This window comes from Haliotis asinina, chromosome 7, assembly GCF_037392515.1.
Source record: "Haliotis asinina isolate JCU_RB_2024 chromosome 7, JCU_Hal_asi_v2, whole genome shotgun sequence".
NCBI classification, from domain to species: domain Eukaryota; kingdom Metazoa; phylum Mollusca; class Gastropoda; order Lepetellida; family Haliotidae; genus Haliotis; species Haliotis asinina.
In genome coordinates this window covers 57,484,103-57,510,008 of record NC_090286.1, presented here as the reverse complement: position 1 = coordinate 57,510,008, position 25,906 = coordinate 57,484,103, and the positions used below count along the sequence as shown (strand labels likewise).

General features: G+C 40.0%; 1 protein-coding gene across 1 annotated transcript in view; it reads left to right on the top strand.

Moving 5' to 3' along the window:
• Positions 1-19,270, top strand: part of LOC137290766 (receptor-type tyrosine-protein phosphatase T-like) — a 32,517-nt gene extending 13,247 nt beyond the window's left edge. The window contains exons 10-28 of the mRNA XM_067821882.1: positions 1,399-1,507; positions 1,812-1,853; positions 2,134-2,282; positions 2,634-2,812; positions 3,592-3,679; positions 4,192-4,268; positions 4,463-4,499; positions 4,619-4,716; positions 4,893-5,012; positions 5,174-5,325; positions 5,718-5,853; positions 6,303-6,431; positions 6,859-6,958; positions 8,292-8,368; positions 9,810-9,950; positions 10,570-10,695; positions 11,837-11,991; positions 16,336-16,471; positions 17,323-19,270. Coding sequence (XP_067677983.1) covers positions 1,399-1,507; positions 1,812-1,853; positions 2,134-2,282; positions 2,634-2,812; positions 3,592-3,679; positions 4,192-4,268; positions 4,463-4,499; positions 4,619-4,716; positions 4,893-5,012; positions 5,174-5,325; positions 5,718-5,853; positions 6,303-6,431; positions 6,859-6,958; positions 8,292-8,368; positions 9,810-9,950; positions 10,570-10,695; positions 11,837-11,991; positions 16,336-16,471; positions 17,323-17,451 — 2,180 coding nt within the window. The 3' untranslated portion in view covers positions 17,452-19,270. The remainder of the gene's footprint in view (positions 1-1,398; positions 1,508-1,811; positions 1,854-2,133; positions 2,283-2,633; positions 2,813-3,591; positions 3,680-4,191; positions 4,269-4,462; positions 4,500-4,618; positions 4,717-4,892; positions 5,013-5,173; positions 5,326-5,717; positions 5,854-6,302; positions 6,432-6,858; positions 6,959-8,291; positions 8,369-9,809; positions 9,951-10,569; positions 10,696-11,836; positions 11,992-16,335; positions 16,472-17,322) is intronic.
• Positions 19,271-25,906: the final 6,636 nt, after the last annotated feature.

Here is a 25,906-nt window from a genome sequence, read left to right as displayed (position 1 = left end):
ATGCGCCACGTGACAAGCGATTAACAAGCCAGTCATGAATAAAGTCGGAAATTTTAATGTTGAAAAAAGTTGCTGCGGGTGATATTTCAGGTCTTGAGTGGTCAGATTTATGGGTAGGGTGAAGGTCGTGAAGTCCACGTTAATCAGTCACTAACCCGGTCGATTTGGTACTTTTTGGGATGATATCAGTTTATTACCTTTTGACTTAATTTTCTGACAGAATTGGTTGTCGGTAATTCAAGATCATTCAAAGTCGCAATCATAATGTTTGATTGTTCAGGAGACGTAACATAATACTTTGCACACGACGGACCTTGTTCTGCAACGGTTCAGCAATAGGGTGGATAGTTCTATGCCGTAAGACAGGTAATAGTGATGAAAGCCCTCTGATAAACTTGTGAAATTATAAATGTTTTGCGTTTCATGAGAAACGGATAGTCCAGAATCTGAGGGTTTCGATCCATGCTGTAGGTTGTACTACATCTGTATCTGTGTGAATTCCTAATGGACACTAGGACTGACTTCGTGTATACCCTGCCAGAAAACATTGGTCTTTGCTAAGGCTTTCAGTAACTGATGTTTCTTTTCCTTGAATATCTCCAGTGATATCTATCATCCCTTCACCACATCTGCTAACATAGCACGCCATGCTTCTTATAAGAGGTTATAAATATACACAAAGTACCTTATTAAGCGCCCACTGTATTTTTGCACTGGTAGGATTTCAACGTCTCGTGGTGACTTTGATGGAAAAACCGTATGATCGTCTGACTCACAGAAAACGACAAAAAGGCCACGTTGATTTTATCGATAAATGATCATTTAAAAAAAAACTGATTTTGATGCAAAGTCATGTATGTACAATTATGGCCCAGGAATATATAATGTTTAATGTATTGGTGAATGTGAACTTTGGAAATGTCATTTTGCGTGTCTTACACGACTCAGGTCAATACCAAGTGTAACCTCCATGCACTCTCCTCCTCATATCCACTGTCAGCCTCCTGATCCTATGATGGTGGGTTCTACGCCCATCATATCCCACAATTGATCCAAAGGGTTAGGATCGGGGCTGACTCAATTGTGACATAAGCCAGGCTGTGCTTAATTAAGTTCTTTATGTATACATTGATATGCAAATTATAAATTCATAAGAGTATATGTCACTTTCCCCATTACATACCCAATCATCCTGAAAACTGAAAAGATCTACTTAGTCCAGGAACACGGCTCCCTAATACAAGGCATTGCAATTCCATGGAACGTGTAAAGGACTGAATATATATGGTCATGAAGCAGAACTGTAGTGCACCTACCACCGCCCCCCCCCCCCCCCCCCCACACACACACACACACACCCAATGTGTGTTTTCCATGCATCTGCTCTGTCTGTTGCAGCTATTGCAGGTATCCCCTTCATTGAGGAAAGAAGTATTCTGATTGGAGCATTGGTTGGAGCTTTTATCTTTGTCATCGGCCTGATCATCGTCATCATCATTCTTAAGCGGTCAGTTCACAACATACACTATATAAAACGCGCATCTTGGGCGTAGTGAATATCTAACTTTGTATATGTTATATTCAGTATTGCGTTGTGAACCATGCCTCTTGTTGTAGACGTGTCGTGAGACTACACTGTTTGGTATTTATAACAGGGCACTGCGGTCCTCAGATATGCCATGCCAGGATCAGACAGGTGCGAGCTTCAGAATCCCGAATTATCCCGATTATGACCAGTTTTGTTCACAAAATTTACAAAGTAAAGAATATTCAAATATTCGTTTTCAACACCGTCCTTCCGTCTGTTCCAGTCGACAAAAGCCTATGTACTCCTGTCGTGAGGCTGAAAGGAGGTATGTACAAGGATAACCTAGTTACCGATATATCCTCAGTGTGTCCTCCGTCAGAAAGCTCGGATGCCATTATATACATAAAGGTGCAGTTTGGTATCAACGTAAGAATAGTCACCCAAAACAGAAAACATGTCCAGTTATCCATTCCGCAGAACGTGTCGGAAATAGTGTTGTAATTATACTTTTGAATCTTGCCAAGAAAGTGACTCACCTCATTTGGTGGATTTTTGTTGCCAGACCTCGATCCTTGCCCAAAAGTAAGTTTAGATTTCGTCCATAGGAGAAAAGGACCCCAGCAGCAGTCGCAGGTCTCTAAATCTCCGGAAGTGACACCATCATCCATAGTGACAATGACGTCATCACCGATTGTAGCCAGAAGGAACGCGAGGCTCATGAAGGCGCGACTGGATATTTCTTGCGTGGAGGATGGTTAGTAACAATCGACAGTGTCAGCCGTGTGAGATATAGTAATAGCCCACTGACCTGGGATCCTGAAAACAGATATCACTCAATGTTGAACCAGTAATCATGTTCAGTGTTTATGCTCAAAACTGTTGGGCGATCTGTATCAGACAATGTTAAGTCTTCTCATTGGCTGTTGTTTCGTGTTCCAAACCCAATATCTTACTGTGTGAAAAGTCAAGTCAGAAGAGCTGAGTTCAGTAGGGGTCGCAGTGACAGGCTCTGATACCGTGACTTGTTTCTCATGCTTTCAATCACTGGCTGGTGTAGTCCTGATAACTAACCGATTACTGTGACTCTTTTTCCTGTGGCCCACAGATGATCTAACAGGTGATGAAGAAGCACTGGTGCCCCCGACTGCTGACCCGGACGCCAAGATGGAATACTACAACTTGGACGTGGACAAATCTGCAGCTACTGCAGTGCGTGTGGTGGACTTCCCCGCTTATATGGACAAGTGGCGGAGCAACAAGTACCACTTTCAGCATCGCTTCCTGGTGGGTGGGCTTCTGTGATAGGTGGCCCAGCGAGGTTAGGGGTGTTCGGAGGGATTGTTCAACGAGAGATCCAGTTTGTAAAAAGATCCAGTTTGTTACATTGTAATCTCAACATCTTAACATATATGAAAATTGAGTGAAGTTATGTTATAAGTTTAATATGCATAAAACTTTGACTACAATCTGACATTTCTGAAATATATTCTTGCACGGACTGGTATTGTTTGCGTCAAGTCACCGTTACGGTGTGATTGTCATGTTACAACGTACAAATGTATAGTAATATAAGCCAACACATTACGTGTACAAGGAGGTGTAGATTCAGAACACAAGCACTAAAACGAACCAAATATGCAGCTTTTACAAGTGAAAGTCTTTCAATTTGTAATCCATGCATGTACACTCACGAATGTTCAGAACATTGCCACTTATAAATATTTGGCGACAGGAATGCATGATTATAAATCCGGAAAGTTGATGAAATATTGATAAAACTGAAGTAGCCAGATCACCTTCTTAATACCCTTATTCATTATAACCAGTATTTTGAAACTACCCCATGACCGATCAGGTGTGCTCTTTTAAAATGTTTACACAAGAACAGATACCTCTAGGTTATCCTCGCTGTCACTATTCAATTATGCCCTTGTCAACATTTGACACTTCATTAGCACTCAGATCTTTCGCTGGTACAGGCAAATGTATCACTACAGGTATAACAGTCTCCTGTTCCGTGGTAATAGGTGATATAATTGTAACTTAGCACAGATGTGTTACAGAAACTACCCCGGGATTACATTGTGTCTTGTGACGTAGCCAGCGCCGACGTCAACCGTCACAAGAACAGATATCTCAACATCCTACCCTGTAAGTATTGATCTCATGTCCCCAGATCATTCCGACTTAAACATTCCTTTTAGAAGAAAATATCAGTGCTAACCTGCTTCACTAATGAGCAAACGTTAATATCTGTGAACAGTTGGTTAGCGTTCTTTGGTCACATCACGCTGTGTCAGATTAATAGAATGTTTCTCGGGATGAAGATCATGGACCTTAAATACTTTGATTAAATCCACGAACTCAAGTATACTGTTAATCTACCGAAGAACGTTTACATGAGCACAATCTTTCGATTCAGCAACAACAGCCAAATAGACGTTACCCAGGACAACGAATTCCAACACTGAAATTGCATTATGATGACTTGATATAATAGTTACTGCTACACATGGTCTCTCCAACACAGATGAGATAATTCTTCTGCCAATAAAACTCTTTGTTGATTATAATGAAGATAATTTTCAGTTTCATCCTACTCACCTATCGAGGTTTCTGCAAGATCCGCCTGTAATAATGTCTGGCACGCTGTTTATTACCAGATGACCACAGTCGTGTTGTCTTGGACGTCGTGGACGATGATTCTGCTTCAGATTACATCAACGCCTCTCATATCTTGGTAAGTTGAGTAGAAAGGGTTGAAATCACACAGTTACTTTATCACCCTCGTGGCTAGCACACACTGAGTTAAAACGTACACGTAGTGTGAACCAACATACACGTAATATTTACCAACGCTTGTGGAACAGTCATGTATGTAATGCAAAGAGTATACTTTGGACATTACTGTACTCCTTTCGCTTACACTTCCAGAGCTACAAGAAGAAAACGAGTTACATCGCATCACAAGGTAAGAGGGTATTCTCGTGCCTCGAAAAGACTTCAGACATCTGAGAATATCAGTTTCATTTCCAAAGAGACGTGAAAGTTTTCAGCCAACAGCACTGATGTATAGCTGATGTGTTTCAGGGCCGAACAAAGCAATCCTATCAGATTTTGTCCGTATGATCTGGGAGAAGAACGTGAAGATAGTTGTTATGCTGACAAACCTCGTGGAAGAAGGCAGGGTATGTTCCTGGAACAGAGCTCTCTTTCCCGTTGTGATATATCTATTCCATGATCTGGTCTCCCTGTGTAATATCGGCACACCTCACCCAGCAACTATAACTACAGACACATTCGAGCAAAGATGTTGTAGGGTAAACTGCACTATAATTGACCAGACCTCACTTCCTGTCTTCAGAGAAAGTGCGAAGCCTACTGGAACTGCGAGGAGGATCTACTTCTTGGAGACATCACTGTGAGAGTAGTACAAGTGGACATCAGAGCTCACTACACCGTCAGGACTCTGCAGATGACGAAGGTAGGTCGAGATATTAGGATATGAAAAGACCCGACTGGTCATACGGCCACAGCTGTTGTACTGGAGTGAGTAGCGTCTCGAGTGTTTGTTATGTTTTATGTCAGTTATTTTTTACCAGTAGTGCGGTATGACTACTAACGTCAACTGTTCTTTGTCTTCAGCTCAATTGTCTATCAAGAACAATCACTCAGTTTCACTTTACTGCCTGGCCGGACAAAGGAGTGCCGCTGTCAGCATGGTCGCTAGTTTACTTCCGTCACAAGGTCAAGATCGCTGTTGAGAAGTCAGATGGTCCCGTCCTTGTGCATTGCAGGTACATAACCCTTGGCAACACAGCTGTAAATCAGACATTTTACATAAAATATTGTACAGCAAGTAATGCACATCGAGCGTTTAACATTTCGAAAATTTGCGTTCACGGAAAACTACAGACTTTCCCCTCACAGGTTAAATACGTTTATAGATGTACACTTACTAGTGATACAGTCGTGATGCGGCATAGACTTAAGGAAAACTCTAAACCTACGCCTTGTGATATGTGTCCATACGTGTTTAACGTTAAACATAGCTATCACCATTACCAGTGGAGATTTTGTAAGTTATAATTGATATTTTGGCATAAATGTGACAACAGTTTGAGGAAATAATTGATTTCGGACGGTATTATTTTGTTCTTCTGCTCAAGTCTTACCTAACTGATTCTAGTGCTGGTGTAGGAAGGACTGGAACCTTTATCGCACTGGAGAATTTGCTTGAAGAGGCGGCTCTTGACGACGATGTAGACGTCTTTGTCGTTGTATGGAAGCTTCGTCAGCAACGAGTTAACATGGTTCAGACACTAGTAAGTGACATCTGGGAAACATTCGCACAATGTTCATATTGTCAGGGTTTGAAAGCATGACCTTTCCTTCACAACATCGGCATGATGCGATTAAGCCACAGTCAATAAATATACAATGGAAGCTGTCAAACCGGCATCTGTCCAATCCGGCAAGTTACCAACACCGGCATAAAATGTCAGTCCCATCCTTGGCTTGTACATTTATCATTAAACTGATTAATTCTTCAGTCCCAATGGGTGCCGGTTTAGAGAGCTTCCATTCTATATTCAGTTTGTTAGGCATTATCACATTTATCAGACATGAAGGGAGTCAAAGTCACCTGAAGTTCAAAATTACAGCAACTGAATTATATATGTGATTTACAATATGGTAGGGTTTAGAGTATGCAGAGCATACCGATTCTTTATTTTCAGATATTCTGATGATAATTCCTCTTACCTATTTATAGGATCAGTTCGTCTTTCTGCACGAGGCACTTTTGGCGTCTTTGGTCGCCAGCAGCAGTTATCTCACACCGGCCACATTACTAGATCAGTTCCAGATCATCACATCAGAATGTGCACATAAAGAATTCAAGGTACTCGCTTTAGTCAGTGTCCATAAGGTGATCGGGGCAACTCCCGCTTATGCGAAAACAACTCCTAACGTTCTGTGTGGTCGTAGGATTGGTTCTAGTTGGTTGTGTTAACGTTGATAACGCTTTAATTAGACATTTGATGTAAAACGAACACAAAGAGGATGTTTACGGGAAGAAAACATGCCAAACCTCTCAATGGCTATCTAGTACAATGCTTCAACAACGCAAACGAGGGATCCATGGTTGTTTGAAATGCATATTCAGTAATAATACGACTGTCTGAATCCTTTAATTAATAAAATGTTCGTGCTCTGTATAAAGAGCACCAGGAAAGAAATACAGTTGTGGCAATATATATATACATATATTTCAAGTCAATATTGATTATATAAAACGTTTATGTTGTTGTCATGATGTTACCCCGTAGGACCTGAAGACCTGCCCCACTGTGACGTCAGAGAAAGAGTTCATTTCCGCCAGAGCAGCCGAGAACAGGCGAAAAAACAGATACTGTAACATCCTTCCGCGTGAGTTGTACATCACGCCATCTTCATGCTTCTTCATATCGTGTCCCTTGTAATACGTCATTTGGTAAAACTGGTCCTGCTTCCTACAGTAATATATCATATCTCCTACAGTAATATGTGCCATACATCCTACAGTTATATATGCCATACTTCCTTCAGAAATATGTGCCTTACTTACTACGGTAATATATGCCATACTTCTTACAATAATATGTTCCATACTTGCTACAATGCTATGTGTCTTCCTACAGTAATATATGCCATACCTCTTACAATAATATGTTCCATACTGGCTACAATGCTATGTGGCTTCCTACAGTAATATATGCCATACTTCTTACAATAATATGTTCCATACTGGCTACAATGCTATGTGTCTTCCTACAGTAATATATGCCATACTTCCGTCAACAATATATGCCATACTTCCTTCAAGAATATATGCTTCACTTCCTACAGTAATATATGCTACACTTCCTACAGTAATATATGCTACAGTTCCTACAGTAATATATGCTAGACTTCCCACAGTAATATATGCTACACTTCCTACAGTAATATATGCCATACTTCCTACAGTAACACATATTTATGACGTATACATCAACATATATTCAACTCAGCAGCATGTCATAATTCATAGCGAAACAAATATCATAAATCATACAGTATCATATGTCAAAAATCCATAACCCATAGCAACATGTCACACTACATAAATGCATGCATATCATATGTCATACTTCCTACAGGAATACGTGCCATACGTCCTACAGTAAGCATATGTGTCAAACAGTACCAAGTGTCATATTCCTACAGTAATATAGTTCGTAGTATACCCACTACAGAAACACATGTCATATTGAATATGCAGTAATGTCTCTTACTGCAACCCGTTTCGTGTTTCACACAGGCTGCACTCAAACCTGGGAATGTGTACAGTAACGTCCAGTGAATTTATACCCAAATGACCAGGAGAGACTTTACGAAAAACGGGTGTATTGTGTATATAGGGATTGGTATTTTTCCTGCCTGAGTCTGTGGTTGTATTGTGTATGGATCATTGCCTTTATTCTCGAAACGTTCGTAGACCTAAGAATTCTTACAAATTGGTCGTAGCCAATGCATTAAGAATTAGGCTTAAGAACTTTGTAGGGCTACGAACATTTCGAGAATAGCTAGCCAGGAAGGCTATGCTATGTGGCCCAGAGCAGGTAGCCTCTAAGGACCAATGGATACCTACTGCCATTGTCACACTGTTATGTCCAGGTTGCAGAGACAGTGATATATCATCTTCTTCTTGCCTGACCTTTCCCTTTGTTGCTATCTCTAGTCGACTCATACCGACCACATCTACACACCGATGTCAGCGATGCAGGCAACGACTACATCAATGCTGTTTTTGTGCCAGTGAGTGGGATATCTCTCTCAAGACATTTCTGTATTGTAACGTGAAGTGAACAAATGCCTTCTCCGTGTTACTTGCCTTCCGATTGTCGAGCCTGGGCTTGTAAAATGCAATATGTGTGGCGGATTCTTTGTGTATGGTCCGCGCCTGCTGTGAAGTTGATAAGGTGTTCTGTTGACATGACAAATTGAATTGACCCATGCGACTAAATTTGTGTATTGTCATATTAACGTTTTGAAATTATTCATACGTGTATTCCAATGGTCTTTCAAAAGATAAACACCGCTTCCAGAATGTCAACAAGATGAATTAGATTATAACACCATGAGATATGTTTACCAATTATCACACCTCCCTCCATCGTCTTCATGTAGTTACTGATGGGATGTCCTGTAGCACCTGCTGGGATGATGCATTCTTTCATCGCGCAACAAGTTGTACAATGCAATACCATTTACTATTTGAAACCTCTTGAATGTCCGTCCAATAGCGACACATATTTCATCTCACTTCATCATCTGAAGCGTTCTAATTCTTTCTTTAACGTTTGTCACGTAGAACTGAAACGCAACTCTCTGTAAGATGAAGTGATAGGTTGAGTGAGCGCTTTAATACGCATCCCAGGCAAGTCTCGACCTGTGATCTCTTTTTATGAGGTGCCAAAAGGAGAATACGTTCTGAACGTTTACCAGGTTGAGCACATGGATTACATGTAGAAACCGAGGGCTGGTGTTGTGTCTTTAAGACCATCATCCTTTTACTTCTGAGTCATCCTTTTACTTCTGAGAGATGCCGCTATTCAAATCAAATTACGTACCATGCACGACAGTACCAGTATTCATGGCAAGCAGGTACTATGGCTGTCCGTATTTAATATCCTTTACCTTTTCCCGCCCACCCACAGTGAAATAATACATTCTATACATGTAATCATTTTCTCTCGGTGCTGTGGAAATGTATGCCGTGATGTAATTGCTGATTCTTTTCACTTGAATACATGTACTCGTAAAAAAACAGGTCAGCATGCTCGTTCTTTATCTCCATGTATTAGTGTTTAGAAACAAATCTGCATCAAATAACATTAAGTCCATCAAGAAGCAATCCAGATTTCATCATTGTATTATTTCTGTTATTTTGCTGGAAGAGTTTAGTATGTAAACGATATCAGAGATATATGGCTTAGTATAAGTTTCCGAATGCACTGTCCTAAGTTCTGTGGGAAATGTATATATTATCAGCTTGGGAGATACCTAGCATTCTTAGGCTAAGAATGTGATAGTTCATGTTGGTAGGGTGGTTATTTGTTCCCTGGTACACCTTGCACTCTCAATGTGTGTTCTGTGTAAAAGCAATCTTGTACCGTGACATCGATGGTTTATTGATGAAGGACATGAAACCAGTATTGATGACACGTATGTTCACATGTTGTCACCATTGTTGCAGTCATTCCGTCATCCTCGGGGATTGATCGTGACCCAGACACCTCTCCCTCATACAGTCATGGACTTCTGGAGACTCGTGTACGACCATGACGTCAGTCTCATCATCATGATAGACAACATCATGGACGACCAAGACGTAGAGGTGATACGATGCTAACATTCCTAAACTAACGGTATAGACGTAAATCTCATTTATAGATTTGCAATCAACAGGTCCAACTCTGGGAAATTAGTTTTTCTATGTTCCTTTCCTTTATTTTGATACAACGATGTCGTCTTCACGCTCTCATTCAGACCTTAGACGTTTACCCTACATTTTCAGTTTGAGCCATGTTTCACTGAATGAATAACGCTTTTGGAGGTACACTGACGTACAGGTCCACCTACTTGGGATCTAGGTCCTCTCTTGACTTTCTTTTTGTTCCGAGCTGCCAAATTTATAATTTCTTTTCCAACCAATATTCTGGCACTCACAAAATCTTCTGTTTCCGAATGCTCATAGTGTTCTGGCGTATACAATCTGCGTGTAGTTTATCGCACCTTTCACAAACAGAACATTGTTTATGAAGAGCCCCGAATCACCACCTTCAGTTGAAGCAATGTCCAGCAATGCAATCTGTGATGAAATATTTGTTGTCGACGGTTGGAAATGAGAATAGCCGTAAGAGTACACTGCTGTATTGTTTGTCTGTTTTACCGAGGTATTTCTCAGTTGATATTTCTGTTTGCCTTGTAATAGCGTATTACTATTGTGTGTGTAGGATATTGGAGTCTACTGGCCCGAGCACGGAGAGGCGATGGAGATTGGGCCGTTCACGGTGTCGTCCGTGTCGGATAAAGAGGAAGAAGGGCTGTGTATCCGGAACTTTCACCTTGCAAAGACAAAGGTAACGCAATGCTTATTAGTTTGTCTGGAACCTTGTTATGTACTCTTAACAGACTCAATCTCACGTCGCTACGAAACCCATAGTTAAAAACCAGACTTACAAAACCGCAGTGTTATGAATCCTACAGTTATACATTTAGTTACCGCAGAACTACCAATACGTTGCCGAACAAAGACTTATAGCTAGACACGAGGACCACGAATCACATACATGTACTTCAACAAGACCTCATGCTATACTTTGAAAATGTAATGGCAGTGGTGGTGCGACTTTGAATGTACTCCTCATGCCAGTGATCTCATTGGAATTTATTCAAATCCATTACCGTTCCAGGGTTTACACTCTTGGCCTGGACTCGGTTGTATGAAACTTTAATGAAGCACTAACCTGCAATTAAACGTTCATTAAGTAGTGTGTCAGTAAATTCTGTTGTACTAAGGTTTCAGTTACGTCATTTCCACTAACATCCTGTGGCCAGGGCCCTCGTCAGTGACATACAAAACAGAATTGTTTTCTATACAACCACTTCAGTTAAACAAGGTTTGAATCAGCGTAGAATACAATACCCCTTGTCGGACAGTCTCAGCTATACCCTGGTGGATAAAACCAGGTCTCGACTGTGTGAAAATCAACAATCTCTATTGTTTTCGTACTTAACGTAGGTGAGTGAATTGCGTTTTACGCCGCGTTCAGCAGTATCCTAGCTATATGGCGGCCGTCTGTAAATAATCTAGTCTGGACCAGACTATCAGCAACAGTATGAACATCGATCTATGCAACTGGGAACCGATGACATATGTCAACCAAGTCAGCGGGCCTGACCACCTGATCCCGTTAGTCGCCTCTTACGACAAGCATAGTCGCCTTCTATGGCAAGCATGGGTTGCTGAAGGCCGAATCTGCCCCTGACTTTCACGGGTCTATTCGTACTTAAAACGTTACCTCGTCTGCTTGTACCTCTTCAATCGGCTCTGAATGAGAGAAGTCGTTAACTGAACTGTATTGTAACTCAGCAGGCTTTTATTCTGTTGAATGTGACTGTGCTGAGTGAAATTATTACCGCGCCATATCTGTGACTGAAGGAATCCTGTGCATTCTGAAATGTTGTAATGCTGTACACGACTTTCATCTATGTTGCTAGGGTGGAGACAAGACACGGGTACTACGCCAATTTCATTGCATGGACTGGCCAGAAACCTGTGATCTGCCGTCATATGACTTCATCAGATCTTGTGTAGATGCGGTGAGAATGGAAGGAGCCAAACGGCCCCAGGACCCAGTCCTAGTTCACTGCAGGTACTGAAAAGCAGATTGTGTATCCGTGTGCCTGTATCACTGCTTGTATCCCTGTTAGTGTATTACGTGTATTGTCCAGGGTTGTTCTCTATTCGGCTACATGTCTATTCACCTACATCCCCAAAACAACACTTCGTGGTCGTTTGACCGCAGATGACGCAATGGTTTAGGAGCATCATCCCTATGATCTGAAACTGGACTCTTCTATTTGAAAGAAGAGACAGAGGTATATAGAGGTATAAAATGACCTCCTTTTTCCTCCTTTTGGAAGACGCAGGAAAAAAACATGTACATATGTTCATGGCAAAGTGTATTATATAGAAAAGCAGGGTCCTATTTATTGCTCATTCCTCTACAGGATCGGTGGGATAGTTTAGTGGTTTTGTTCGCACGTCACGTCGAAGACACGGGTTCGATTCTCGATATGGACACATGTGAAGCTAATTCCTGTAGAATATTGCTGACAGCAACGAAACCCTACACTCGTTCACATACTGACTTCGACAGCGAGAAAAAATGAAAAGACTAAGGATTAAACTAAAATTATTAATTTGAATAAGTTTGATATTAATTAAGTTAAGTTAATAAACCGATGCACAAAATGTGCCTTAGTGACGTCATGCGTAAATATTGGTGGTTTGACTAAAGATAAGCTTCGTGTTTAAGAAGGTGTTCGTCAAGGACGTATCCTATCGGCACGGTTGTTTACGCTGCATAATATTATCTTATTGTATTCAAATGGTAATTCAGGGTCTGGCATTTTTCGTGCATGGAGTAATACACCCGATATCCTACCAGTAACTGATATTCCGCTTTCTGCCTGACTGGAGCTGTTGCTCCGATTTACGCATATGGAAATGGCTTGCGTTTGCAGTGTGATGCAGCATAGTGTATTGTCAATGTTTCGGACGATTCACTAATTTGTTTGTCATCAATTCTATCCTCGTACACAAGGACTCACTGAAAGTCAATGTGACTTGCTCTGGATTGCAGATAAGCACACAAAGGTTAATACCGCAAATGGTTAGTCATATACATACTTACCCCAGCTGTTCGTGCATAGACGAGGTTACTATTATTACATGATTGCAACTGTCTGAGGAATAAGAAATCATCATGATTGTCATTATCCCGCTTGAGATTTGTTTTTGTAGAAAGATCGATTGTCTTGACGCAGCTTTCCCGTACTTACCAGAGATTCAGTTTCTCTTCAGGCGAACATGACTCGACGAACTCTTTGAAGTTTTTAATAGCGATGCTCACATTGACTACAACAGCACATTCGTCTGTAGTTGCTACTTTATCGACTTAACTAATGAGATGTATACACAAAAAGGTACCCTTCTACCTCATGTCACCACTAGAAACTACTTATAGGGTTGTACGAAATACCAGTATGTGTGTATATGCGTGGGAAGGTTGGACATATGTGAGATTACTTGTATGTATGAAGTAGCCAATGTAGATGACTGCATGTAAAAGTATCCATGTCATCGTGTTGGTAATCATTATTAAGGGAAAATGTGCGTTATAATGTTGAAACCTGTGTTTTCATGTACAGCTGGGCACGTGACAAGATGTGTTATAATGCTGGTGGGGGGTGGTGGGTGGGTGGGGGTGTTTGAGAGCTGAAGAAACCTGTGTTTTCATAAACAGACGGCTGGTTGAGAGTGTGTGTTCTAATGCTGTAAGGGCCTAACTGAAGAAGCCTGTGTTTTCATGTACAGTTGGCAACATTTGAGAGTGTGTGTTATGTTGGCAGGGCGACTGAATAAGCCTGTATTTTCATGTACAGCTTCCTATGTGAGAATGTGCGTTATGTTGGAAGGGCGACTGAAGAAGCCTGTATTTTCATATGCTGTCGGAGACACGTTAAAGTGTGTGCTATAGTGATACCAAAGACGTCGGTTTCCTCAGATACAGTTGACTTCATGAGAGAGTGTGTGTTATCGTTTTATCAAGGAAGACTTGTTCCCACGTACGAGCCACGTGTGAAAGAACGACAACCCCTCACCCACCTGGCCGGCAATAAGGAATCATGGTGCTATAAACAAGTAATCTATGAGAGCCATGCAGTCACTGATCAGGTCCTTGCACATCACACGTCCATTGTTTACACATCTGCAAACGGCATGATAGTAGCGACCCGTGACTTTGATGTCGGACTCGCCAATGAAAGGCAAGCATGTGTGTGACATAAGGAACCTCGTTGCTTTTGATTAGTGAATGCATAGGCGGCTCCTTTCATTACCTGGCAGGTCTTATCTCTGGTATGATATCAGGTGATGAAATAAGGATATCTTCCACACACAAGCACTTCATAAAAGACGTATAATTCATTATGTGACTATTACGGTGCAGCCAGTGTTGTTTGATAACTGCCCATTATACGCAACCAGCTGAACTGTACCACACACCATGATGTACACGTGCTATTCTGATCCCCGGTGCACTAAGTTTTCTCAAAACAGTTATTAGCTGTGAAATGCAAGTATTCATAGCAATGCCTTTACTACTACTACTTTATGTAACTATATAGCGATATGCCGCTTGTTTGCTTGGCAGGAGTGTGTACTCCGCGTTATGTGTAATAATATTCACGATATATTTTGTAGTATTGTAGTAGTAGGAACAACTTAAAAATAATTTTACCCTGTGATCTTGTTAATGTTGGAACATTCTGTGCCATACACTGACGATTCAAGGAAGGATCATGAACAAGGATTGTTGTGAGAGGGTGCTGTCATGCCTTTAGTGTCTGAGCTGAAAGGTCTGGTGCTACAGCTTGTGCTTGTTTTGTTGATGTATGTGGAAAGGGGATATGTCTGCAGCTTCAAATCGCTGTGTTTGGGGAAGTCGGAAGCGTAGAGAACAGACCAGGAATATGTACTCATGAATCATATAGAAAGATGTACAGAACAGACATATACTGTGATACAACACAAAGTGTCATTATGGCTTGTGTATACATATATTATTAAAGTATTATTAAAACAAGGATAATACGATTGTTTTCCGTCAAACTGGATAGTTTCTGTACCAAAGGAACATAGTCAGTTTTCTTCAGAGAAATATGTTTATCAACGTGACAGACATTACTAAAATAACTAGGGAGCGCACTCTTTCTTACATTCGCTACATATAACATGGTAGTTACAAATTGTACATTTTGCTATTTTCTATGTTTGTATTAGTACATCTGCCGGTTCCAACTTGTAATCTATGATTACATGTTCCAAATACGTTGTATTAACGGGATTCGATCAAATTTGGTTCTTAGCTTAGAGTATTCTTGCATGAAGAATGTATTGCAATAAACCAATGTGTTATTCACCTTTGATCGGAGCCCTCGCATATCTAACATCAATGCATGGTGCACACGAAGAGTCAAAATAATCATAGGTGTTTCATTTGTTGGTTTTCTTTCTTTTTGGTTTTTTCGCAAAGGAGTGTTGTGTGTTGTGTGTTGTGTGTTGTGTGTATATTCTCGTATAGTCTCACTGCATAATTCTGTGTTTAATATGCTGATATGACCGTGTGATCAGCGATGGGGCAAGACTGATGGTAATGCCGTGTGTTAAATATTCTCACATACTCACACTGCATATTCTTTGTTTAATATACTGATATGAACATATGATCAGGGATGGGGAAAGGCGGGGGTAAGTGTTGTGTGTTTAATATTCTCAAGTCGTGACACTGTATAATTCCGTGTTTAATGTGCTGATATGAACATGTGATCAGGGACGGAGCAAGGCGGAGGGAAGTGCTCTGTGTTTAATATTCTCAAGTCGTGACACTGTATAATTCTGTGTTTAATATGCTGATATGAACATGTGATCAGGGACGGGGCAAGGCGGAGGGAAGTGCTCTGTGTTTAATATACTCACATACTCGCACTGCATAATTCTGTGTTTAATATGCTGATATGAACATGTGATCAGGGACGGGGCAAGGCGGAGGGAAGTGCTCTGTGTTTAATATACTCACATACTCGCACTGCATAATTCTGTGTTTAATGTGCTGATATGAACATGTGATCAGGGATGGGGAAAGGCGGGGGTAAGTGTTGTGTGTTTAATATTCTCAAGTCGTGACACTGTATAATTCTGTGTTTAATATGCTGATATGAACATATGATCAGGGACGGGGCAAGGCGGAGGGAAGTGCTCTGTGTTTAATATACTCACATACTCGCACTGCATAATTCTGTGTTTAATATGCTGATATGAACATGTGATCAGGGACGGGGCAAGGCGGAGGGAAGTGCTCTGTGTTTAATATACTCACATACTCGCACTGCATAATTCTGTGTTTAATATGCTGATATGAACATGTGATCAGGGACGGGGCAAGGCGTAGCGGAGTGTTCTGTGTGCTGGTTGAGCTGTTGGAAGAGCTGGAGAGCTGTAACACCATCAACGTGCCTATCGCCGTCGGCGGGCATCGGAGCATCAGGCACCAAGTTGTGTCTCATCTGGTGAGTGACCAGTGGGTCACGTTGATATGTATCGTCGTGCCTGATATTCTGCAACGTTGATGTTTCGGACAGTTACGTCTAAAATGTTTGTGTTACAGGGACAAAGAAGCTGGCAATGTTTAAGTTACAGGGGCATGGCTGCTTACAACGTTTGTGTTACAGATGTAATGTAACTGATAATGTTTGTGTTACAGAGTCAGTGGAACTGACAGTGTTTGTGTTACAGAGGCAATGGAGCTGACAATGTTTGTGTTACAGAGGCAATAGTGCCGATAATGTTTGTGTTACAGAGGCAATGGAGCTGACAACGTTTGTGTTACAGATGTAATGTAACTGATAATGTTTCTGTTACAGAGTCACTGGAGCTGACAATGTTTGTGTTACAGAGGCAGTGGAGCTGATAAAGTTTGTGTTACAGAGGCAATGATGCTGACAATGTGTTAGAGAGGAAATTGAGCTGATAATTTTGTGTTACAGAGGCAATGGTGCTGACAATGTTTGTGTTAAGCGACGTAGACTGAGATTTCGTGTTAGTTGAAGACGGTGATGTCGATCTTCGTTGTATGGAAAACTGTGACGTTGTTCACGTTTATGTCACAGAAAGTGATGCTGATGATGGTTATGCCAGGGGAGGAGTGACGATGCTCTTGTTTCTGGTAGGGGCAGTGACGTTGTTCCTGCTTGTGTTAGAGAGACAGTGACGTTGATGATATTTGTGGTACGGAGCAGTGACGTTGTTCATGTTTATGTTTGTTAGTTATTGACTTTGCTCATATTTGTGTCATTGTTACAGTGGCACTGTTTATACTTGTGTCATGGAGACAGTAACACTGATCATGTTTGTGTTACAGAGGCAGTATGAGGCTGTGTATGAGCTACTGCGACACCACATGAAGATGTACCCTGACAGACCGGATGTTCAAAGTGGGGATTACAAGCGCCACAGTGAGGGGCCGATATACATGAATCAGCAGGCGTGACAGTGTGATGGAATGACACCGAGTTGCCCCAGACATCCGGTTGTAAATACATGTTGTTTGAACTCAGACATTTCCACACATTTCAGCTGGGTATTATACATATTGTGTGGGCAGAACACACGGGCTTGCTGTCCAAACTACACAACGGTACGTTTCAGCCAATAAATGAGGAATATGCGAAACATTCAAAGGGGAATATATTTTTGTGTAAACATCACAATTATAATGTTAGCATCTGTTGACAATATGTACCATAACGGTGGTGAATCGGTTATTTGAACAATTGTTACAGCATTATTTGAAAATCATTAATGAGTATATGGTGTAATGATGTAAACATTGCACAAGACCCTTACAAGATGCCTTTTTAATTCATTTTATTGTTCGGTGGTAATGGAATGTGTTTATTGATGAACTTGTGTGGGCTTCCAGTGCCAGTAAATGGGAAGTTCGACTGTTATCTTGTGCCAGTAATTGCATATATTCACCACGACATTGTGAATGTGTACATGTGACAGTAAATGTGTCAAATCAGGAAATGTGCAAATTTCCTGGAATGTTTCCTGGAATTTACACATTTCCTAATTTGACACATTTACTGTAACACATAGACATCCAGCGTCAGTGAATGTGTACAGTTATCATATGCTGGTAGATGTTTATAAATATCCGTTGTCGATACGTATGTGCAGTTTACCAGTTCTCCAGTAAATGTCTGCAGAGATTCTGCGTCAAATGAATGAGTGAGTTTTGTTTTGCGCCGCACTCAGCAATATTCCAGGTATATCTGTAAGTAATCGAGTCGGAACCAGACACTCAAGTGATCAACAGCATGAGCATCAATCTGCGCTGTTGGGAACCGATGACATGTGCCAACCAACCGATCGCCTCTTACGTCAAGCATAGTCGCCCTTTATGAGATGCATAGGATGCTGAAGACCTAATTTACCTCGGATCTTCACTGGCCCCTACCTCAACGAATGTGTACAGTTATCAAGTATTGATAGACATGTATATAAATCCATGCCAGTACATATGTCAGTATGCCTGTTTCAGCAGATTTGCCTGAAGATCCTGTGTCAGTAAATGTTTATAGAGATCCCGTGTATCGGACTGTATAAGGATCATGTGCTAAAGTCCTGACCGAGATCCTGGAGATCATGTGTCAATAATGTTGGTTGATTCGCTTGTTCGTTAGCGTCACACTATGCAGTATCCCAACTATATGGCGGCGGTCTGTAAATAATCGAGTATGGCCAAGACAATGTCGTGATCAACATAATGAGCATCGACCTACGCAGTTGGGATCATACGTCAAGTGTGTCAGCCGAGCCAGCGAGCCTGATCCCGTTACTCACCTCTTACGACAAGTATGGATTACTGAAGACCAGATATAATCTGGATTTTCACAGGCCAATAACTGTTCTCTGAGATCATCTATGTGTCTGACTATATCCTATGTCACGTAATATGTGTCAATAAATGTTTACACAGGCTAAATGAAACTTATTGTGTAGAGAGATCCTGTGTCAGTAAATATATATTCAGAGATACTGTGTGAATATGTATTTTATAGAGATCCACATTAAGTGACTAACAGAGATCATGTTCCAGTGAATATGAAAACCAATTATCTGGTGGCTGGAATTTACATTTCGAATGAACTCATGGGCATATAGAGTGGAATCCAGCTAGAGGTGATAAAAACAGTTCAGAAATCATTTTCAGTTTTCATTTTCTACTGAACTAAAGCCTGTACAACATATTTCGCCATAATTTATGTTTATGCAATTAAACGCACAGTTGTGCAGGCAGATTGTCCTTGAGTCTTGTTATGGTGTCAGTCTCACATGTATGTGTGACAAGAATCAGTCAAGTCATCATGAACGTATGATATATCAAGCTCGTCAAGCGTTCTACGATCAGTTTTCACGGGCAATTCTTTGACAAACCGTACATCATTATGATAATAGCATCATATCAGTGTTATATCTGGCATCCATGGAGGCAGTATAATGCACACAAAACTTCACAGATCCAGCATAATGGGGTTTTCAGCTCTTTGAATAATCCGCCTGTGGCAAATAGAATTTCAGTGTGACACCGCCATGTCATTTAGTCACAAAAACAGCGAAGCGATAAACCATGATCCAGTGATCAGTTTGCAGTAGGCGCATCGATACCGGGATTCACATGACATGCGACGGCATCACTTTAAATGATGTCGGTAACACTTTAAGTGCCTACGCCAAGTCAGAGTCATAATTCAGTTGATACAAGATTCATCCAAACAGAATGTGTGTATGAAAGTAATGTGATGATTCATCTATGAAAATATATATTGAGGACGCAGTGCGTCCATCAGGGAGAGGTATTGTTTTATATAATACACGAAGTCTTATTTTTGCATCACGGCGATGCAGTGTTTTATCTGCCAAAGGAAATATCGCTAGTACTGGTTTTCTAGAAGAAAGTGAGTAAACAGATAACTACATAAATAAACTAAAGTAATAATAACGGGTTTATTAGTGATCAAGGGCGAGTCTCTACACAAATGACGAGTTACAGACTATTGTGAGAACAATAAAGAAGTGGATTTCATTATCAGAATAGTAATCAGTCGGTTTGAGCAAGAAAAGCATGACCCATGCCCAAGTGGTGTCGGGACACAGTTTTCACTCACTGCGGTAATAACTGTATCAAGGGCTGTGGTCATATGTTAGATAACGCTCACACCTCGTTGTCTTGTGTGGAGGATGAATTGACATTGACATCAGAAACCAGGAATCTGTACTTTATCAAAGTCCACTGGATCATGGCAATGGAATCGAGGATTCGGAATGGACCGGGGTTCGAAAACAAAGACTTTTGGTTTGGGATCTTTTCTTTATGATCTCTCATCTCCGCATACTGACCAGGGACAGTCATTATAACAATCTCTGGTAGATACTTGCGATCACTGCCCTGTCGCTGGGGGCGTGGTCCTAATTCTCCTTCTCACATGTTGCACCACGGCAACTTGTTGGATGAGCATGCAAATCGCGATGTGGGTCACCAACTTACCAGAAACACGCATGTGAACGATCCGGTGTGAACGGTATATGATGGTGAAATAGGTATATATGCTGATCCCTACAACACGATGAACACGGTTGCTTGAACATTTTCAACATTCTACTCACGACAAATAATGGCCTAAGGAAACCTATATGACTGATGGGATCTGTTTTGTTTTTTTTAATAAATCTGTATGTTACAGATGGGTTTATGGTGTTTTACTGGGTATCTTCCTCTCCGTTCGATTCGCTGTAGTAGAATGAAGGCATCCAGCACATGATGCATGATGGTCCAGGCTCCTTGGCTGCTGTACTAGTTTTTGCATTCTTCCGTTACCTGCCAATAAACCCACTGGGTGTAGTCAATTGTATACTATTTATGATTAACTGATATTGGCGTCTCGTTAATACAACTATTTAGACTACTGTGTTTGTGTATGTTCATAACACTGGAAACAATAGAGGCTGGAGAACACAAGAACAGTTTTATTAAAAAGAGACAATTATCGATAGATCTGTTTATGTAGAGCAGCGAGGCATTCAGAAATGGTTATCTATTGCGTCTTCGGTTTCAAGAAAACATTATATCGTCTTTGCTCCTAGTTCGGGTTCATGGTATCACGGGTATGCATAAGAGTGAATACTTTCGTTACAATAATGATCCCAATTTATATTGATGGTAGGAATCCTTATCGTTTACCGTGCTTGTCTCTTTTTTAACAGGGAGGGACATCTCAGCATAGTTTTGTGTCCCGTCAAAGTTTGCCTGTTTGTATTGGGGTATAGAAACCGAATTGGGGTTAAAACCATAAATCGTGGCAGGTGTCCCAGAATCTCCATTGTCGATACCACCATTCATGTTTACATTAAATTTTGTCTACCTTGGTCTGAAGATATGTGAAGGAAATACAGACACCTGAAATAGACAACTTGAACGAAACTGGGTTCGCTATAAGCAGAAAAGTGTCACTTTCACGTGTTAACTTATTTGAGTAGTATGTTTCACGTGTTGTCGACCACTAGCTATATTTCACGTGTTAACTTATTTGAGTGGTTTTGTTTCACGTGTTAACTTATTTGAGTAGTATGTTTCACGTGTTAACTTATATGAGTGGTATGTTTCACGTGTTAACTCATTTGAGTGGTGTGTTTCACGTGTTAACTTATATGAGTGGTATGTTTCACGTGTTAACTTATTTGAGTGGTATGTTTCACGTGTTAACTTATTTGAGTGGTATGTTTCACTTGTTGTCGACCACTACCTAAATGAAACCGTTCGGACAGACTTTAGTCTGATGAGGAAGGATTTGCTGACATTTCGTCACGATAGGAAGTAGATTAGGCCTTGTTTGTTTTGATAGCTCTAGTGGATATGATGTAGGTATGTTGTACATGTACAAAAGAAATCATAACAGTTCGCCTCTGTAAGGCGCAACAGCTGTTACAATGAGCTCGACTGTTAGGTTGCAGAATTTGACATACCATATTTAGTTTCTTGTCAGATTTACGTTTTACAAAATATTCACGTGCAGTTTTATTACCTCAATTACTGTATCAGTTTTCTTAGAGATTCACGTTAGTTCCCCGAAAACTGGTTCGGTAAGTTGACATTTAGTACATATCGCTTATATTAAACTGCACAAGTGGGGATACAAGGCAAACAAAACTCTTCCCGCGGTCACAAAAGTCGAATTAATTGAAGGGCTCCGATCATGTCATTCTTTCTCTCTTTTTTCAGTGCAGTGGTGTGGGCCATAGGCCCCGTGAACAACATGATCCATACAATATACAGAAGCTTATAAATACAGCAAGGCTACATGACGGTTTACTAAACAGTTAGACATCTATATCCAGACACGAGAGATGTATTATTCCACGGCCAATAACGCCTAATTATACACTCTATAGTAAATATTGCTTGTTTTGTGTTTTTGTACTAACATAAGCGTATGTGTAACGTGAGATTGTGTGACTTTAATTTCATGCCTCGCTTACTGGGACGAGTGGCTGAAAGACTGAAAGAGTCTCATACGTCAGTGAAGAAACACAATACCTCTTGACCCCTGCCAGGACATTGGACTTTGAGGAATGTATGTTTGAAACGGAGTGAAATGTGTGCACAGGCTAATCTATAATGTTCTTACTGCGGAAGACTGGGGTATGTTTAATGCTATTTCTACAGAAAGACCACATATAAAACACTCCTTTACGTGAATGGAAGTTTTGTTCATGTTGTGTACTTTGTAAGTTATTATGACTAAATAAATATTTTCAAAGCTTAAATTGAGACGGGAGCATGGGTTTTGTATTGATATGTTTCTTGCAATACACACTATATCTCTTAATTTTCAGGTAAAAGACACACGAGTACATATGAATTTGTTATTTTGTGTTTCAGTTATGTGCATTACCATTAAAAACTGTCAATAAATCAATCAAAAATATATTTACATTTGTCTTTCGTCTGTTATCAATAAACATAATTTGTCTGATACTATAAAAAAACAAACAATGATATGGCTGACATATCTTCTTTATTAGTTCTATCAACTTAGCTTCACTTTAAAACAAACTAAGCGAATGTGATAAATTGAAATAACATCAAATAATGTGTTCTTACAGAGCAGTTAATGACAAGGCTAACTTACTCAAATTGGTAAGTTAAACTTTCCTTCAGATGTAGTTTATGACTTTTTTTAATATTGGGACATGGTTTGATAGAAAGTATGAATTATCCAAAATTCATTAAATGTGTTTCGAATACGTTACTGAACTCTGATACGTTTAATCTGAAGAACCAAGACAGAGCAATAGGTTTCTAACAGACTAGCCTTCTTAATTGTGACCTGTTCATCTGAAGAGAATTTGGAGGATTGGAGGGATAAAGGTTACTGTGTAAACCGCGAATGTATACACCTGTGTTTGATGGTGGTTGAAACATGAAATGGGTATTCGATGGTCTTGTACTTGATTCATATATCTTACATATTGAATGTGTCACATAAATGTTCCTCACAGCAAGTCAAGTCACGTCTGACTGACCTCAAAAGGAACTCCAAGTGTAGACGTTCTCTCGAACTGCATTTTCTTTGGCTACAAAACATTGAAACATCAAAATTCTTTTGTTCACGATTCTATTTCACATTTTTTTCCTCTCAAATGAAATAAAATACGAGAGCAACAAGACAAAATGTCCCTCGCGACCTCCCTCATTTGGTATTTTTACCAGCTTTGACGTAGTCGATAAAAATCGAACATAGTCGTAAACAAGTTGTTTATTTAGTGTTTGTTTGTTAGACATAAGCAAAACCTCCTGAATAATGATGTCAAATGCAGAACAGATGATTATGTCTGTATATAACCTATACATACAGGATATCGTATTGTTGAACTATCTTGTCAAACAGATGATTAGATAATAATGTATCTACATATATTACATGTAGGATGTCATACAGGTAAATCACCTGGATCGTTACATGATACAGACAAACGAATTCTTCAAATACATAACATTCATTCAAAATAATACACGGCTAACTTATCAAAAGAGCTTTGGGCTTTTCAACATGCACTTGAAAATCTTCAGATAACTTTACGCTTTGTGAGTTGCGTTCAAGAATATTCAACACATAGGTAGAAATACCCGATCACTTAGCTTAAAGAAACCCATGCACATATGATGACTGACGCAATTAAAATACAATATATCTCACGTCTTGATCAAGATCCAAATCTGACCTAACTGATTTTGTAACTGAATTTCTGTGGTTCTGAACAGGGAATGTTGAATACCTGTCCTTAAGTTGATGACCCGAGTAAAACAAATAGTGTAACATTTCAATTACAACACAACTCCGAATTGATCAATCGTTGGGTGGGATATGAATTTGAATGTTTTACACAGATTTTAACTTGTTCCTGTTCGTAAAAAGATGTTGAAAAGAGATTCATGTCCGAGGTATAAAGCATTGTTATTGACGTTTTCCATATGACAAAGCCCCTCGAGAAACAATCATGGTAATTCTAATCACAAAGTGCGAAATGCTCTCGAAAAGATGATCTCATGCCTGTTTATGATGCTTGTTGTTGATTAAATGACAATATAGCGTCTGGATAGCTATTGTAGCAGCCGTGTCGATTTCAATCTGTTTGTGCATTAAAACGATAGTGCATTAAAACGTCACATGAAATGCAGAGACTGACATTGGGATACTGTCATTAGTCTGTGGTGGCGGTTACGTGAATGTCTAATGTCTAAACATGCACGTACTCAGCAAAGTTTGAGAATGTTCCCGATTAGCCCCGTTGTTATTCCGTGCTATCCCGTGTACTCCTGATTTAGGGTGTTGCAGCTTCGAAGATGTCTGATATAAACATACGCGTTTTATGACATACACCATTGTCGGCCGTAGCCAACTAGCCACTGTCTTACTTAAGTCGTTAAGAAGTAATGCTTCACACGGTTAATGAGAATATTTTATTACATGAAAACACATGTTTCGAACTCACATTACCAAACATTCTCACTGTGCTGTTAGCGTTACGCTACTTAAACTTGAAAAATGGTAATTTAAACTAAGCCGTGGTGTTGGTTTTATACAAGACAAACTGATAAGGCAAGAGGGTGTCTTTGTAGAGAGAAACTGGAGTGCCGATTACTGAGGGGAAACCATTCTCTGTGATATATGATAGCTGACACCAAAAGCATAAACGAGTTATGTGATACACTCCTTTTTGATCCACAAATATCCATGCACACGTGACAAAAATAAGATGGCTTTTAATGTATGGTATAATATGTAACACGTAACTAGGGAGTACTCTTTCTGGTGAATCCATTGCGTGATGGCTTTGTGTACCTTAGGTCGTGTTGGCTTTACACACCCATGCTTGTAATGTCGTACAGTTGGAGTGGTGGGCTGAACCACTGAGGCGTCGAAACTTCGTTAAGTTTATCCATGCCTTCCCGTTTCACAGTGTAGTGAAATATTGATATGTACAAAGGGATTTCAGTTTAAACAGAATCGATATATATATATATATATATATATGTGTATATATATATAGCTAGATGGTCTATATGAGTTTACAAGTGTAGTGAAATATTGATATGTACAAAGGGATTTCAGTTTAAACAGAATCGCTATATATATATATCTATATATATATATATATATATATATATATATATATATATATATATATATATATAGCTAGCTAGATGGTCTATATGAGTTTACATGTTCCCCGATACATTTAACTTGAACGTGAAAATGACTTTCACTTCTGTCGAATACATATAACTTGATGATGTATGTCATTTTACAGATTGTCAGACTCTGATGCATACAACTCGGTGATGTATTATGATTTTACATATTGTCCGGTTCATATAA